This window comes from Patagioenas fasciata, chromosome 8 (genome assembly GCF_037038585.1).
Source record: "Patagioenas fasciata isolate bPatFas1 chromosome 8, bPatFas1.hap1, whole genome shotgun sequence".
Classification (NCBI taxonomy): Eukaryota; Metazoa; Chordata; class Aves; order Columbiformes; family Columbidae; genus Patagioenas; species Patagioenas fasciata.
This window is the reverse complement of record NC_092527.1, coordinates 8,830,388-8,844,553: the sequence shown is the minus strand read 5'-3', so window position 1 is coordinate 8,844,553 and position 14,166 is coordinate 8,830,388. Positions and strand designations below refer to the sequence as shown.

The following is a 14,166-nucleotide window of genomic DNA, read 5'->3' as shown; positions in this document are numbered from 1 at the left end:
AGTCAGCGGCAGGTGTCATTTTAATCCTGAGGAATGGAAAATTTTAGACTAGCTGAGATTCTTAAGCTCCATATGCAAACAAAATCAAAAGGCTTGTGACACAGAGGAGTTGAAACTAGACTATCCAGTAGTCACTCCTGAGGGTGAACTGGAGGAAACAAATTATTATTTAATTTAAATCAGGATCCCTCCATGGTTAATAGTGGCATTCAATTCTGATGACACCATTTGAACATAAACCAAAAGACAAAGGTTTGAAAAATAGATTTAAAAAAGATAGAAAAACTTATTAGGGGAAGAAAAAAAACCCAACTGACTACAGTTTTAGGTAAGCAGTGAATAAAGTCCTGCTAAAGGTATGTTAAGCAAGTCAGATCCTGCTATTACATTTTCTCCTAATGGAGGAACAAAAGAACAGCTAGCTGTATTTCAACTGTAAAGGAAAAGCTATTGATAAATCACATATGTAATGTATAGCAATCTATTTACTGATGAAGACAAGAGTTTAGAATATTGGTTTCGCTTTTTAAATATTAAAAAGAGTATGGAGAATGTGCAGTGAGAGAACTGGTATGTACCACCAGTCTTGTTTTTGGCTGTGTGAGGCTGTGGCTCCTCAGAGCAGCCTGAGAGGATGAGGAAGGAGTCACGAGGCCGCTGTGCCGTATTGTCCATTACGTAGATGTCGTATGTTCCGAAAGAGACCTGACTCGCACTTCAGAGCCATTGCAAGATCCCCCAGCTGGAAAGCTTGAGACTCCTGTAACCTGTGCATCTTCCACTGCATGGAGTCCTGGAAATGAAGAAGGGATGACAGGACGCTGTCTTTACCTGGCAGCAGAGCTGGCAGTGAGGGGGATTTTCCGAGTGCTGAAGACAGACAGGTCATAGATCATGGCGCAGATTTTGGCTTAGTAGAGCGTGGAGATGCAAATACTTGGTTTGAATCTCATCTGTGCCAAGTCCCTTGCAGAAATGCGGTGTATTAAATAGGGTGCACGTGTCACACACCTCTTTGCCAACACGAAGCAGCGCAACTGATATTTTTTACATTTGTGCTAACATTGAGAGCCTTCAAAATCGTCAGTGATTGTTAAATATGTATTAAAAGTAGAGGCTTCACACTCTTCCTTGTATAGTCCTGTCATTTAACCACATTATTCTGGAGAAATAAGCTTTACAGAGAGAGAGGTTATTTTTCCCTCCATAAATACTGGCAACTCTTCTTGGCCTGCCTTGGATAGACCAGGAGATGAACCACCAACGTAGAGAGTTGTGCGCTGGCCGCAGCGGAGCCGTCCATCAGCCAGCAGCTCCCGCTGCAGCTGCCCCAGCCGCTGATCTCTGTTCAGAGACGCTGGAAGCGCAGCATGTTTCAGAGCCTTTGGAGGAAGGTGTTTTTCTTGGCTGAAAGGCTTTTGAGTTTGATTCCATAAAAAAGGTTTTTAAGGAGTTGATGTGGTTTCCTTATGTCCCTCCACAACTAACAGTTGTGTCCATAATTTACCCCACTTTGCCTTTTTGCATTGCTATTGAAAGAATGGTTTTTAATCTGTCTCTATTTAAGACGAAATAAAGAGTACTTCTATATTTGGTAAAGCAATTAAGCATTCTGTGTGTTTATGAAATGAAGAAACACTGACAGAGATGGTCTTTTATGACACCATGCGAGGCCTCTCTGTGGAGTGCCAGTTGCCAGCAAAGCACATGTAAAGTAAAGCAAGTTCAGGGCATGACGCAAACCCTCAAAGTCGCTGGAATTCTTTCCAGTTACTCCATTGGACTCTGGATTGAACTTATCCATGAGGAGAACAAGTCATTTGAGGAGACTGTTCCACAAACAAGACGGCTGCAGGGTGTCAGGACTAGGAACTGAGGAGGGAGCTGACAGAAACCAAACCACCCTGGCTCCACAAAGATCTGAAATAATTAATGTGTGGCAATGAGATGGAAAACGGCCAAATTGCATGATGCAGCTTTGTGTAAGAATGGATTTGCCAGGAGTGTGTGTTGCCAGATACTAGATACTATTTTTAAAGAAAATTTCTGAGTGGTTACTTGCTAATACACAAATCACTGTAATTCAGTAACTTTATTACTGGACAGGATCTATAAACGCACTTTTTGCTTCAGTCATTGTATGTGATTAAGGCAGCCAAGAATTTTTATTGTTTCACAGGCTTAATTTCAGACAGACTAAATTCCATCATTTCTGTCAAAACCTGTAGGCAGTGCTCCCTGCCAGCCTGGGCAGTGCTGCGGCAGCACGCAGCCGCTGGGGAGCGCTTGGGGACAGCTGGGCTGGGGCAATTGGGACTCAGGGGTTGTTTCATTGTATTTGTTTATTTTATTCATCGCTCTGTGAAATACCTTTCTATTTTATGTAGCAGCAGTCAGACTGGAAAAGGTTAAGGTGCTGCTTCAGCAGGGTTATTATGTATGTACTTACGGTCACAGAGATATTCCTAAAAAGATAAAAATAGCAATTTTTTAAAACCTGTAGTCATCATGTGTATCTTCTTATTAGAAAGCAAGTATGAAAATATTACAAAAGTTATATTTTATTAATTGATGAAAAGTACTTACACTTTGTGTATTTTTTTTTAGGGAACAAAACAGATGCTTTAAAACCTGGAATAAAAACGGAGGCTTCTGATCACCTCTATGCCATGAAACATACTTCAAACACTACTAAAAATTGCTCCTTGTTAAAACAGTACACGGCTTCCTCCCCTTTTAAGGTGGATAGTTTACATCCTTATTCATCTTTAGCACATAAGCCTGGGATAACAACAGTGACTAATATTCCACAAGATTTTTCAGTTCCCTACGGGTATTTTGAATGCAGTAGTAAGCAACCTCACGTGACACCTTATGTTAATTGTAAGAACTTTGATGTATCGGTCAAAGATTATACTGGAATTTTGCTGAACGAGAAGATGAATGGTGCGCCCCCCCTTCTTCCCGAGGTCACTGCTCCAGGCCCCCCAGCCCACAAAGACCCCCTGCCCACGATACTTGAACATCAGCCAGACAAACAGAACTGTCAGCTGCAGTTGGACAACTCTCCTTCTTCACAGATGATCAGCTCTGGTGATCCGTTGGGACCGCTGAGCTCTCCGGCCAAGGATGCGGTCGGAAGCAAGGCCAACTGTTCCCAGGGGTGCCCAACGGAAAAAGGCAGCGGCTCCCATCGAGAACAGGTGTGCGATTTTGACTGTGGCGACGAAAAGCAAAGCAGCGCACTGGGACAACCGACAGATGCCGAAGAAAAAGCTGAGGAACTGTGGTCAGACAGCGAGCACAATTTTTTGGATGATGACATTGGCGGGGTTGCTGTGGCACCTTCTCATGGTTCAATCTTAATTGAATGTGCAAGACGTGAACTCCACGCCACCACACCAATTAAAAAACCCAACCGAAATCATCCCACGAGAATTTCTTTAGTTTTCTACCAACACAAAAATTTAAATGAGCCAAAACATGGTTTAGCCATGTGGGAAGCGAAGATGGCTGAGAGGGCAAAAGAAAAGGAAAAAGAAGCAGAAAGATTAGGAACGGAGAATACTGAGCTGAACTCCAGCAGCAGGAAAACAAAGCAAACAAGTGACAACGGAGATATTTTTTATGAAGACAATGAGTTCAACCAAATTCCATCACGCAGAGCATTAACAGTAACGAAGGATAACGTAATAACGGTGTCTTCGTATGCCCTTACGCGCGTTGCGGGGCCATACAACCACTGGGCATAGGCTGGAGTACCAAACCGCCTCCTCTTGGTGCAGTGTTACACAGTGTTTCTTTAAGGTGCTGTTAAAGAACAAGTCTCGTGTCGTTTACTATTTGCTCATCTCAACCATTTTGAGGCTGAGGTAAAAAAAAAAGGGGGGGGGATTTCTTCTTAAACTGTGACTTTAACATTTGGTGGTGCTCAAGCACATTTTAAGCAAAAAAAAAAAAAAAAGAAAGAAAACTGTATAGTTTTAATACATTCTAAAAAAAGATTTTGTTTAGGTTATTAACCTTGATTGAATCATTCAGTTTATTACCTTTAGGAATTTATATTTTGGTGCTTTAAATCAAGTCTGTTTACTACAAAAATCATTTATAGGAATTTTAACAGGTTCACATTTTATGGTGTTAAATCAAGTTACACAGTAATAGCTCTACACAGCTCTTGGTGCTTAACCACATCCAACAGTTAAAAATAAATAAGCTGAATTATTACTTCATGGTGCCATTGCTTTAACAACTTCCAACCATTGCTATAAAGCCTAAATTGCAGATAAATCTTTTAGAAAACCAATGAATTTTTTTCTCTAGATTTGTCATTATGTATGAAATGAAGTTATTGGTAATGATGGCTGGAAGTTGTTTTTAAGCTGTAAATATATATTTTAAAAGCACTTTCTATTTTTAAAATTAACTTGAAATAGTATAGTATAAGGATCATATTGTCTAAGGTTTGTGCATACTCTACAGAAGAAATCATTTTATTCTTGCTGTGTAGAGTTCCATATTGTTACAGCTGCAGTACATAGGCTAATAGCATATGTGATTGTTTTTAGACTTGCCCTTTTTCATCCAAGATTTTATGTCGCATATAAATGACAGTTACGAAATACAGAAACATTTTTTTATTTTCAAGAGAGTGTACAAACATGAAATGAGGAGATGTCAGTAAGTGTGTTGCTATTGGGACTTACGAATATTATTTGGTTTTTTAAAGGCAGCATTTGTTATGATTTCTTTGAGCAATAAGTGCATAAGTCTCATTTGTTTCGAGCATTATAAGTTAACACAACAACCAAATGTTCCTAATGCCTCAGGGGTAGGATTGTTTTGGGATTAAAAAAATACCCCCTAGAGTTGCCTTATTCTATTCTGGAAAAAAAAATTGGGAAAATACAAAGGAAGTGTTGAAAAACGATGAAATTTCTAAAATTTAACAGCAAATTTTTCATTAGGAATATCCCATCTGTGATTTTCACCAGCTTTCTAAGTTCAGTTTTTTTACCAAAATGTTTTGTAAGTTTTTTAAGTGATTTATACATTTCATGTAGAAAGGGTTGTATTCTTCCTTCCAAACATAGGAAATTTATGTTCTCCATTCTGTTGAAAAAGTGACATATCATGAAATGAATATTTGCTAAACCAGAGGAAAAACAGACACTCCACTGCTTTTAAACACTGTAGCATCCCACTCTTCTTTCTGATTCTCCTCTCCTATGTATTTCTTTTTTTAAACTTATTTATTTAAACCAATTACCAAATGGCAATGTTAGGTAAGGACCGACCTCATCCTGCAAGTTCTTCCACAAGACCCGCTGGCGCCAGGACTCCTCTCGTCACCGAGAGCTGCAGGATCAGGCCCAGAGACGAAGCTGTTCCCTAATTCTGCCTCCGAGTCCCCGCCTGGGGAACCTTGTAGGTACAGCAAGGTCAGAGTTTTCCAGTGTGAAAATATACTAATAATCTAGTTGATAATATTATCATGTAGTGGTGCTGTAACAGAGGAATATGAACTATCTAGATCTGCTTTATTTAAAACCTAGACAAGGTGCTTTTTCCTTGAAAAGTTGAACTGTAAACACTAGATTTACAGTTTTGGTACGAAAAGTACGAAAATGGTATTTTCTAACACATAGTGCCAGTTAGGACCTTGGTGCTACAAATACTTAAACGCGGCTGTAGATGGATGCAACACTTCTCCTGTGTAAACGTACACACACGTAGAGGTAGCAATCACTATGTAACAAGCCTGGGTTCAATTCTACAGGTTCTTGTTGACACTAACAAAACCGCCGATGGCAGAGGATGGCCGAACTGAACCCGTTCTTTGTATCTTACCTATTTTAAGTAAAATTTGTAAAAACCGGGTATGCTGCAAATTTTAGTTCAAAGCTTAATATTAGTTCAAATAGAGGATATGAAGGGATTGTAAATAATAAAACAATATTATACCATCATTTTGTACCAGCAGTTTTATGCTTCTTGACTATGTAATATACAGTATACATCAGATCATTATGGTATTTTGTGTGCCTTAGATTTCCATTTTAAAACTTGTATATTTTTGGTGAGCCGAAGATTAGTAAGAAGTCCAGCTGTCCAAACAGTAAGTAGTACTGTACGTTCTCTAGCTGTTCCATTCATGTATTTGCTATCTGAAGACCCTTGTCTGAGACCACGATCAATCATCTACAGAAGAGATTCGTTTATTGGTTTCACTGATAGTGCTGATAGCTTTAGTTTGTATCAATGCAAATTGAAAAAAAATCGGCACTGTCATGTCAAGAACAGTTTTTCTACGCAAGATCAGTAAATTGCAGAGCCTTTACCTTTTCAAATGTTCAGATCATTAAAGTGGATCATTTTTACTTGAATCTTCCCCTATAAATACCCATCTTTAACTTATGTATGATTGGAAACTTCAAGATTAAAGCGTTGCCATGAAAAACCAGCAGCTTCCCTCAAAGAAGTGAGCAACTGAAAGGATTCCCCACACACAGCCCCTGGCAAGTCACTGCACAAGTCAGTCCAGGTCTGCCTTTTTGAAATAGTGATTTTTAACAGAGAGAAGGAAATCATAATGTCATCATGAATGCTGTTAACTGATAGGTGCTAAAACTCACTGTTGCTGCTTTATTAAGACAAATTGCATGAGCAAAATCTCTCGTCTGTACAATACAGTCTCATTTGCGGTGCTCTTTCCTCGACTGTCTATCCCGTAGGTGGTTTCTCAGCACGTCCCCAGCAGGCAGGTGAGCTGCCTGCTTTCATTTCTGCTGGGGCAGAAATAAGGCAGTTACTGCCTTTTATTTCTGCAGGGCGTGATTTGAGAAGCTAAGATTTTCTGTTGCTGTACTGTGCTGTAGAAAATGCAAGTATTCACTGTTCTTACAACTATGTGCTAGCTATTGTAACATTTCAGAATATTTATCAGTCTTGTACACCAATTAATGTTAGTTTGAGTAAGGTTATCATTTTACAACAGTATTTGTCTCTTGTAATTTGCTCTTACCCCTTAACAAAGTCCTTCTAGGATGACGGTATCAGGAGCTGGCTCTAAAGTTCAGGCAGCCAGCTAGGTCGGACCTGCGTATTTCACTTGGTTTCCAACAGTTGGCACTGAGCTTTTGGTGAAAAGACAGAAGATGGATTCAGGTGGGGGGGTTGTTGTCTTTGAGCCTTTTTGACAGTACGCTAGCAAAAACTTGTGATCTAACATGGGAGGCCCCTGACTTCCCACAAGAAATGTCTCTCATCCCTTTCTCCTCTGCAGGAGCCAAGTCCCTCTTGGAGTTCTTGCAGTTGTGTTTAATTAAACAGTGAATTTTACTCGTGCGGTTTCTGTGTGCTTACTGATTTGTAACACAGTCATGTATTACAGAAAAAATACTTCTAGAAGTTCTAGTCACAAGATTCAAAAAGCTTTTTAAGAACTTACAAATACTTGTGACTTTCTAGCTCTAACAGTTGTATTCAGATCTTTTTAAGGACTTTTTAAGCTAAGTTTTATTAAGAAACTGCTGTTAAAAGTCCTTATCTTACCTATGACAGCGCTTCTCTATACTTAGATCTGGAAATAGCTGTAGTATCTTAAGCAACATTTTATGTTAAGCATGGGTAAATGACAGCTTCTTTAGTACTCAAGATTATTTGTAACATACAACTGTTCGGGGTTCTTTAAACACCTCTTTAATATCATTGCAGTATTATGCTAAATTGGGCGGGCTCAGCTGGGGTCCTGTTTCCGTTGTAGCAGCCCCATTGACTGCACTGTGCTCATTCATCAAGCTTTCAGGCACTTCTCATATTTAACTGGATGGATATGAGTTGACCCAAGTCTGTGTGGACTCAGACCCTCGCAACCCTACAACTAATAGGTTTTGCAAGGACAGATGGAGAGAGATTTGGACTAAAAATGTTGTACTTCTGATTAAACGCACAGTTTACAGTGTTTTTAGCATGAGAAGTGATTCAAAATCTGTAGAGAGACAGTACCTTCTTTACCCCAAGTTTCAGGCACTCAGGCTATTTCAGACACCTGCAGGTTAATGCTTTTGGCCGCTTTTTTTCATTTTTCTCATCTGATAGGCTGTTCAATGAGAGATGAGAACGGAAGCTTGCTAACAAAACTGCATCTTCATGGCTTTGGATTGAAAATGTAAGGTCAGTCTTGCCATTTCACTTCCGATGGCATTTTTCGTGGGTGACATAAGCTCCTTTATTAAGCTGTCCTCAGCTTTGTAATCTTTATATATATATATATATATATATATACACTTTTTCTCCTTTTTTTTTTTTTCCACAGAAATCCTGTAATTTCTAGGTTAACAAGAAGAAATAACTGTGCCCTCAGATGTGTGAAAAACTAAACTGCATGTTCACTTCCACACTTTGTATACTTTACCAGCAATTACATTTGGGAAGTGTTGAACAAACTCTCTCTCAGGTCTGTTGTGGTCACTAAAATTCAGATTAGGGTCTTTGTGATGTATCTGCCATAAAATTGTGGTTTATTTCTTGTGTGGAAGGTCTCTGCCCAACTATGACCCGAGATGCTGTATGTGATCTGATTTTAAATAACACATCTAGAGATGAGAAACAGTCCAATCACTTGGAAATTCTGGCTTTCTTCTTAATTTTATCAGGTGTTAATCTGACCTTCAGGAAGTGTAGAGGGAACATATTTTCTGTGAAATTCAACTGTGGAGAAAGTTGCTATGGTGATTGTGGCACCGTGTGTTGCACTGCAGTGTCTGTGCGCAGCGCTGCTTCGGACTCGTAAGGATGTGTCACCCAGCTCCAGATACATGTGCAACTTCATCTCTTTCCACAGTTCCTCTGGAGACACTGATGTCTCCTTTGTTCTTTGCCTCTGGATGCTGGTTTGAATTAAAAAAACGAAGAGGAGGGAGAGAGTAGGTTTTCTTAAAGACCAAGGATTTCTAATTGTTGTATCTAATCAGGCACCAGAATACATACGGTTCACTTCTTCTGAAGAGTGGTTGAAAATATATTTTGCATTTATTACTTTTCTATTAAACGTTTCTAGCTATTTGAGAGGAGCAAAACTTTTTGTTTAATACTATCATTTATGTACTTAACTAAATTGCGAAGACTTAATTCTACATAATACTATATTGTCTCCCTGAAGAACACTTAATTTTGACTAGTGTTGATTAGCAGGTACTGCTTCCTACGACCACCTTTCTCACTCTGTGGTCTCTTTTTGGCTGTGGTGAGCTGTTTTCAGCGGTCACATTATAACCTGCTGCTGAATGCTTTCAGTGCTTGGAACTGCTCGCGAGTTCCTCTTGTCTGTCTGCAGAGCTGCCAGCCCGCTCCTCGGTTCCACACACACTCTGCTGCTGCCATGTGTGTAAATCAGCCCATCTTCAGCTCAGGAATATCGTGAGAATTTACTCTTCTTGTGACTCTTCCAAAATTGTTTTCTTTCAATCATCTTTTATTCTATATGACAGTTCTAGGGTTGTTTTTTGGTTTCGCTTAGTGTTTTCTCATATGGAGCATGAAATACTGCAGTTGGGTAGTATTTTAATTCCAAGAAAGAGGAGCAATTCATTATGTCACCATCAGTGTTTTCTTTTTAAATCAAACAATCAATTTTCCCAGTAATGTTCAGATTTATTGATGTAATCATTACACTTTGTTCTTATATCTGCAAGTAGCCAAACAAAAGGAAACTTTGCAAGACTCAAACTATTCACCCCCGAGAAGGGAAAGTCTTCTGTTCTCAGAGTACCAGGTCTTTGCTCCTGCTGCTTACATCCCTGCAGAACGCTCTCTTTTCTTTTGGATGGCTCCACCAGCTCTGCTCATATCCAGACAGGTGCTGCAGACCCTGCGCAGTTTGAAGAGCCAGGAGTGTTTCTTTACGTCTTCTGGTCATATCTGTGTGTGGGGATCACTGTCCTTGTGAGAAACCCAAGTATTGTGTAAGTGAAATGCCTTAACTAACATAGAACTGCTTGGAAAAAAAGAGTGCAACAATGAGTTATTTTGTTTTATTTCTGGAATTGATTGAGCTTAAGCAGGAAATAATAAAGTAGTTACTGCCTTTTACTAAAGTGTATAGAGGTGTCAGCATCACTGGTTTCCTCTTTCTGAGACATAAAGACTTTAAGGATCCTTTTTTCAATTTAGGTCCCCAGTTCATCATCTCAACATTGTTTGCAGTGTTTAACCACATTCTTCAAACTTCAGTTGTAAAAGTATGAGATGCTTCTCGATGCTGTATCCTTAATTCTTCCCACAACAGTACCTTTTTCTCTTTTCTTCTACTGGACCATTAGATATGTAATTTTTCCACACACACATTAAAATGCTAGAATCTTCCGACAGCATACTTGCAGTGAATGCAAGACTGGGGTGCTAAATAATCTAATGTGAAGGTGACTTGGTGACTTAATCCGTTTGCTGTGACGGATTAACACCGTTGTTTTCAACACTTTGCACACCTTACCAGCTTCCCTGATAAAGTCAGAGAACGCAGGCATGGACCTCAAAAAGCATTTGTAAGGAGCACAGATTTGGCAGTTAAACTGGAGTTACCAGTTACTACAGCTGACCTGTATTCCAGAGAAGTCCTGTTGCAGTGGAGCGAGGGAACTGCTAGTTTGATGTTCAGTATTGCAGTTGTTGCCACAGAACGTTTTAGTACTGTTGTGGAAAGTTTTGTGACCTGATCAATATTTTACATGTAAATCTGTATTATAATATTGTAATGGGAAAGGGTCTAGGGTTTGGGAGTCATCTTAAAATAAGAATGAGGGCCCTGATTCTCATTTATACTACTGTCCTTTGCATCCCATTAAAAGGATAAAGGGGGCCTTAAATGGATGTTGATTCAGCTTGCATCCTTCAGAGTATCCTGTTACACTGATAATGGTATAAAAGGTCAGTACTGTAAATCAAAACTGTTATCAAATGACTGGTTTGTACAGTCGTCTGAAATCAATTTCATTATATCCCTACTGTGCACATACTGGCCAGTAACATGCAGCTTCTTCTTGGTTCAGAAATACAGGTGGAAAAGAAACCGGCTTGTTTTTCATCGGGTTTAAGTATTCACTTGGCTGTCCTTTTCCCAATGTTGTCTACAAAGAGAACGTGGTAAAATATTTGTACCCCTAGGTAATGGCCGGGCCAAAAATCCTGCAGAATAGTCAATAATCCTATTTCTAAGCTTCGGTAGTCTCTCTTAAAATACTTACTTCTTATCATAACCTGATCCCTTGTTTGTACGAAATGGGGTTGTGACAACCTACTGAACTTGATGCTCTTCTGACTGAAGAGCCAGCAGGCTGTGCGGAATTATGCGGTGTCACACTGGGCTGAGTTTGGAGCCACAAAGCTAAAAGCCACCGTTTTCTGAGTGCCCTGACTGGTGACACCCAGCAATGAAACTGTGTGAGTCGTGCAGGGCTCCCCTCGCTGCCGGGGCAGCTCTGTGTCAGCATCCAGCCCCGCTACATTGCAGTGATGAAACGCAATGCAATGCAAACTTCCCTTTCAAATAAAAAAGTTGGAGGATAAGGAAATATATTGATTCTTAAATTTCTGAACTGCAGGATACCGCAGAGCCTAATGAGAACAGATTTTGTACTAACTTATGATTGCCAGTCTAATCCACGCAAATCAAAAGGCAGCATCTGAACTTCATAAATCTCTTGTCCTCAAAATGAAAAAGTAACTGTAGGCAAGAAAAACAAACGCGATATCCCAATACCACTAACAGAAAGCCAGTTCTAACCAATACAGACGCTCAGACATTTCAGTCTTTAACAATTAATTACTCTGCCATTATAAAAGTCAGAATTTCTTTCCTTCTCTCTTTCTTCTTTTCTCTCTTTCTTTCTTTGGGATGCATTTGATATTTATTTTTCAGTTTCGAATTTGTGGTTTTGGATTATTCCACTTACCAACCTACTGTATTTAGACCTGGAAGATAAAATTAACGTTTTCAAACAAAAGATGATGTACAGGGAGAAAAAAATCAGAAAGAAAAAGCACTTCGTTATGTCACAGTATTTACAGGAGAAAGTATAAAAATGACTTCTTTTCTTAAAAAAAACCAACTCATCTGGGGCCTGATTCTTCCCTAGTGTAACTGAGCACAGCTTCATGAGGCTGCTGGAGCTGTGAGGAGTTACGCCGGCTGAGAAACTGAACCTTAAAATCTTGTTTGCAGACAAGGGAACCCTTACCAGCAGTACTTGAAGACTTGTGAGTTGTGACTGCATGTTACTTGAAAGAACTAATTAAGCTATGTTTTTTGGTGCAAGCGGTGGTTGTACATGATTTCATGTTTATGTAGCAAGATGCATTAAAATGTTGATACTAGTATTGAAACATACATGTAAAAATTGTTGTTGTGGAAATTGTCTGTTCTGTTCTATTTTTCTTGTGTGTCTCATCTGTTTAGAACGTAAACTTTTTTTTATTGTCCTAACTGAATAAGGCTAAATGAATACTGTAATTGAAAAATATATTTTAAATCTTGTCATGAGTTTTTAAAAAGACTATTACAAATTGTATCATTCCTGATCACACAGAACTTTGTGGGTGGTTTTAAATAAATTTTATACTTCTATTTTGCACTTAGTAGTCTAATTTTTCTTTCCTGCATTTTTCATGCATTTCTTCTTGTAAAATGTTTTAAAAAATAAAAGAAAATTGCTTTCCCAATACAAACCAAACCAAAGTCATGCTGAAGTGTATATAAAAACTCTAAATTTAGGCCAGGAGAGCTTTTACCATACAAATTACAGTGAAGTTAATGCCTTGCTTCAAAATACATCACATAATGCTACATATATGCCCCGTTTAAAATGAGTACATGCTTGAAATTCTAGACATGGAATTCTAAAATTAGTGATTCTAAAGCTAGAAATAGTCTAGTCCTGCAGCGTACCTGAGGGTGCTGAGAACCTCAGCAAAGATGTTTTGGCAATAGCCAAGAGTTACTCTAATAACTAGTCCTTAGATTCTGTATGTTTATACCATTTACCCAATAGTCAGTAAAACAAAAGTTGGTAAAACATCTTTTTAAGGGAGGAATATAAAACTAATGGCTAATAAATGTATTTTCATTTTATGAGCCGTTTTCCCTGCAGAAACTTCGCTCTTATAACCAATAGCCACTGTTACATGTAGAAATACATCTACGAATTATTAGCTTGGTGCAAAAGTAATTCCTGTTTTGGAGCATGAATTTTAAGTCATTATAACCAGGTTCAAACACATCTTTATTAATCGAAATAGGAACCATTACAATCAACAAAGTTTTGCCAGTGAGAAATAAGTTTGATTCCTGTAGCGTAAAAAATCCATGCTTTGAGATCTGATGAACCCTTGGAAAGCATTTTCTGCATCCCGCTGGTTGTGGAAGTGTTTTCCCTGCAGAACGCTGTCGAGATGCCTGAAGAAGTGGCAGGTGGCTGGTGAGAGGTCAGTTGGATATGGAGACAAAGCTTTGTAGCCTGATTCATTCCACTCCTGAAGCGTTGGTTGTGCCACGTGCAGTCAGGCGTTGTCGTGGAGAAAAACTGGGCCCTTTCTGGTGACTGATGCCGGCTGCAGGCGCTGCAGGTTTTGGTGCATCTCATTGATTTGCTGAGCATCCTTCTCAGGTGGAATTGGGGTTCAGAAAGCTGGAGTGGATCAGAAGTGGCAGCAGACCATCAAACAGTGACTGTGATGTGGGTTTTTTTTTTGGCTTTGGGAAGTGCTTTGGATGTTCTCAGTTCAACCACTGAGCTGGTCGTTGCCAGTTGTCATGTAAAATCCCCTTTTTGTCATACATCACAATCCGATTGAGAAATGATTTGTTGTTCTGTACAATGGCACTTCAAAATGATGATTTTTTTTTTAATTTTGGCTCAGCTCATGAGTCACCCTCTGCTGAGGGTTAAGATTGCGGGGTGACAATAAAACCCTGGCAGATGTATTGTTAACCTCCTCTCCCCCCCACTTCCCCCTTTTGCCCCTCCCTCTCCCCCCTTCCCACTCAGGACAGGGGATCGGGAGGGAAAGAAGGACAGAGAGAAGAGAGTTGGAAAAATTAAAAATGTTTTACTAACGCTACTGATAAGAATAGACAAAATAATACAAAATATACAAAACCAACCTTGAAAG

The 14,166-nt window shown here is 39.3% G+C and overlaps 1 protein-coding gene across 6 annotated transcripts in view; it reads left to right on the top strand.

The window, feature by feature from the left end:
- TET1 (tet methylcytosine dioxygenase 1) overlaps window positions 1-12,629 on the top strand; it is a 72,047-nt gene extending 59,418 nt beyond the window's left edge. For all 6 annotated transcript variants that reach the window (XM_071811648.1, XM_071811647.1, XM_071811645.1 and 3 more), the window contains one exon: window positions 2,608-12,629. In XM_071811648.1, the coding sequence (XP_071667749.1) occupies window positions 2,608-3,752 (1,145 nt within the window). In that variant the 3' untranslated portion in view covers window positions 3,753-12,629. The remainder of the gene's footprint in view (window positions 1-2,607) is intronic.
- Window positions 12,630-14,166: the final 1,537 nt, after the last annotated feature.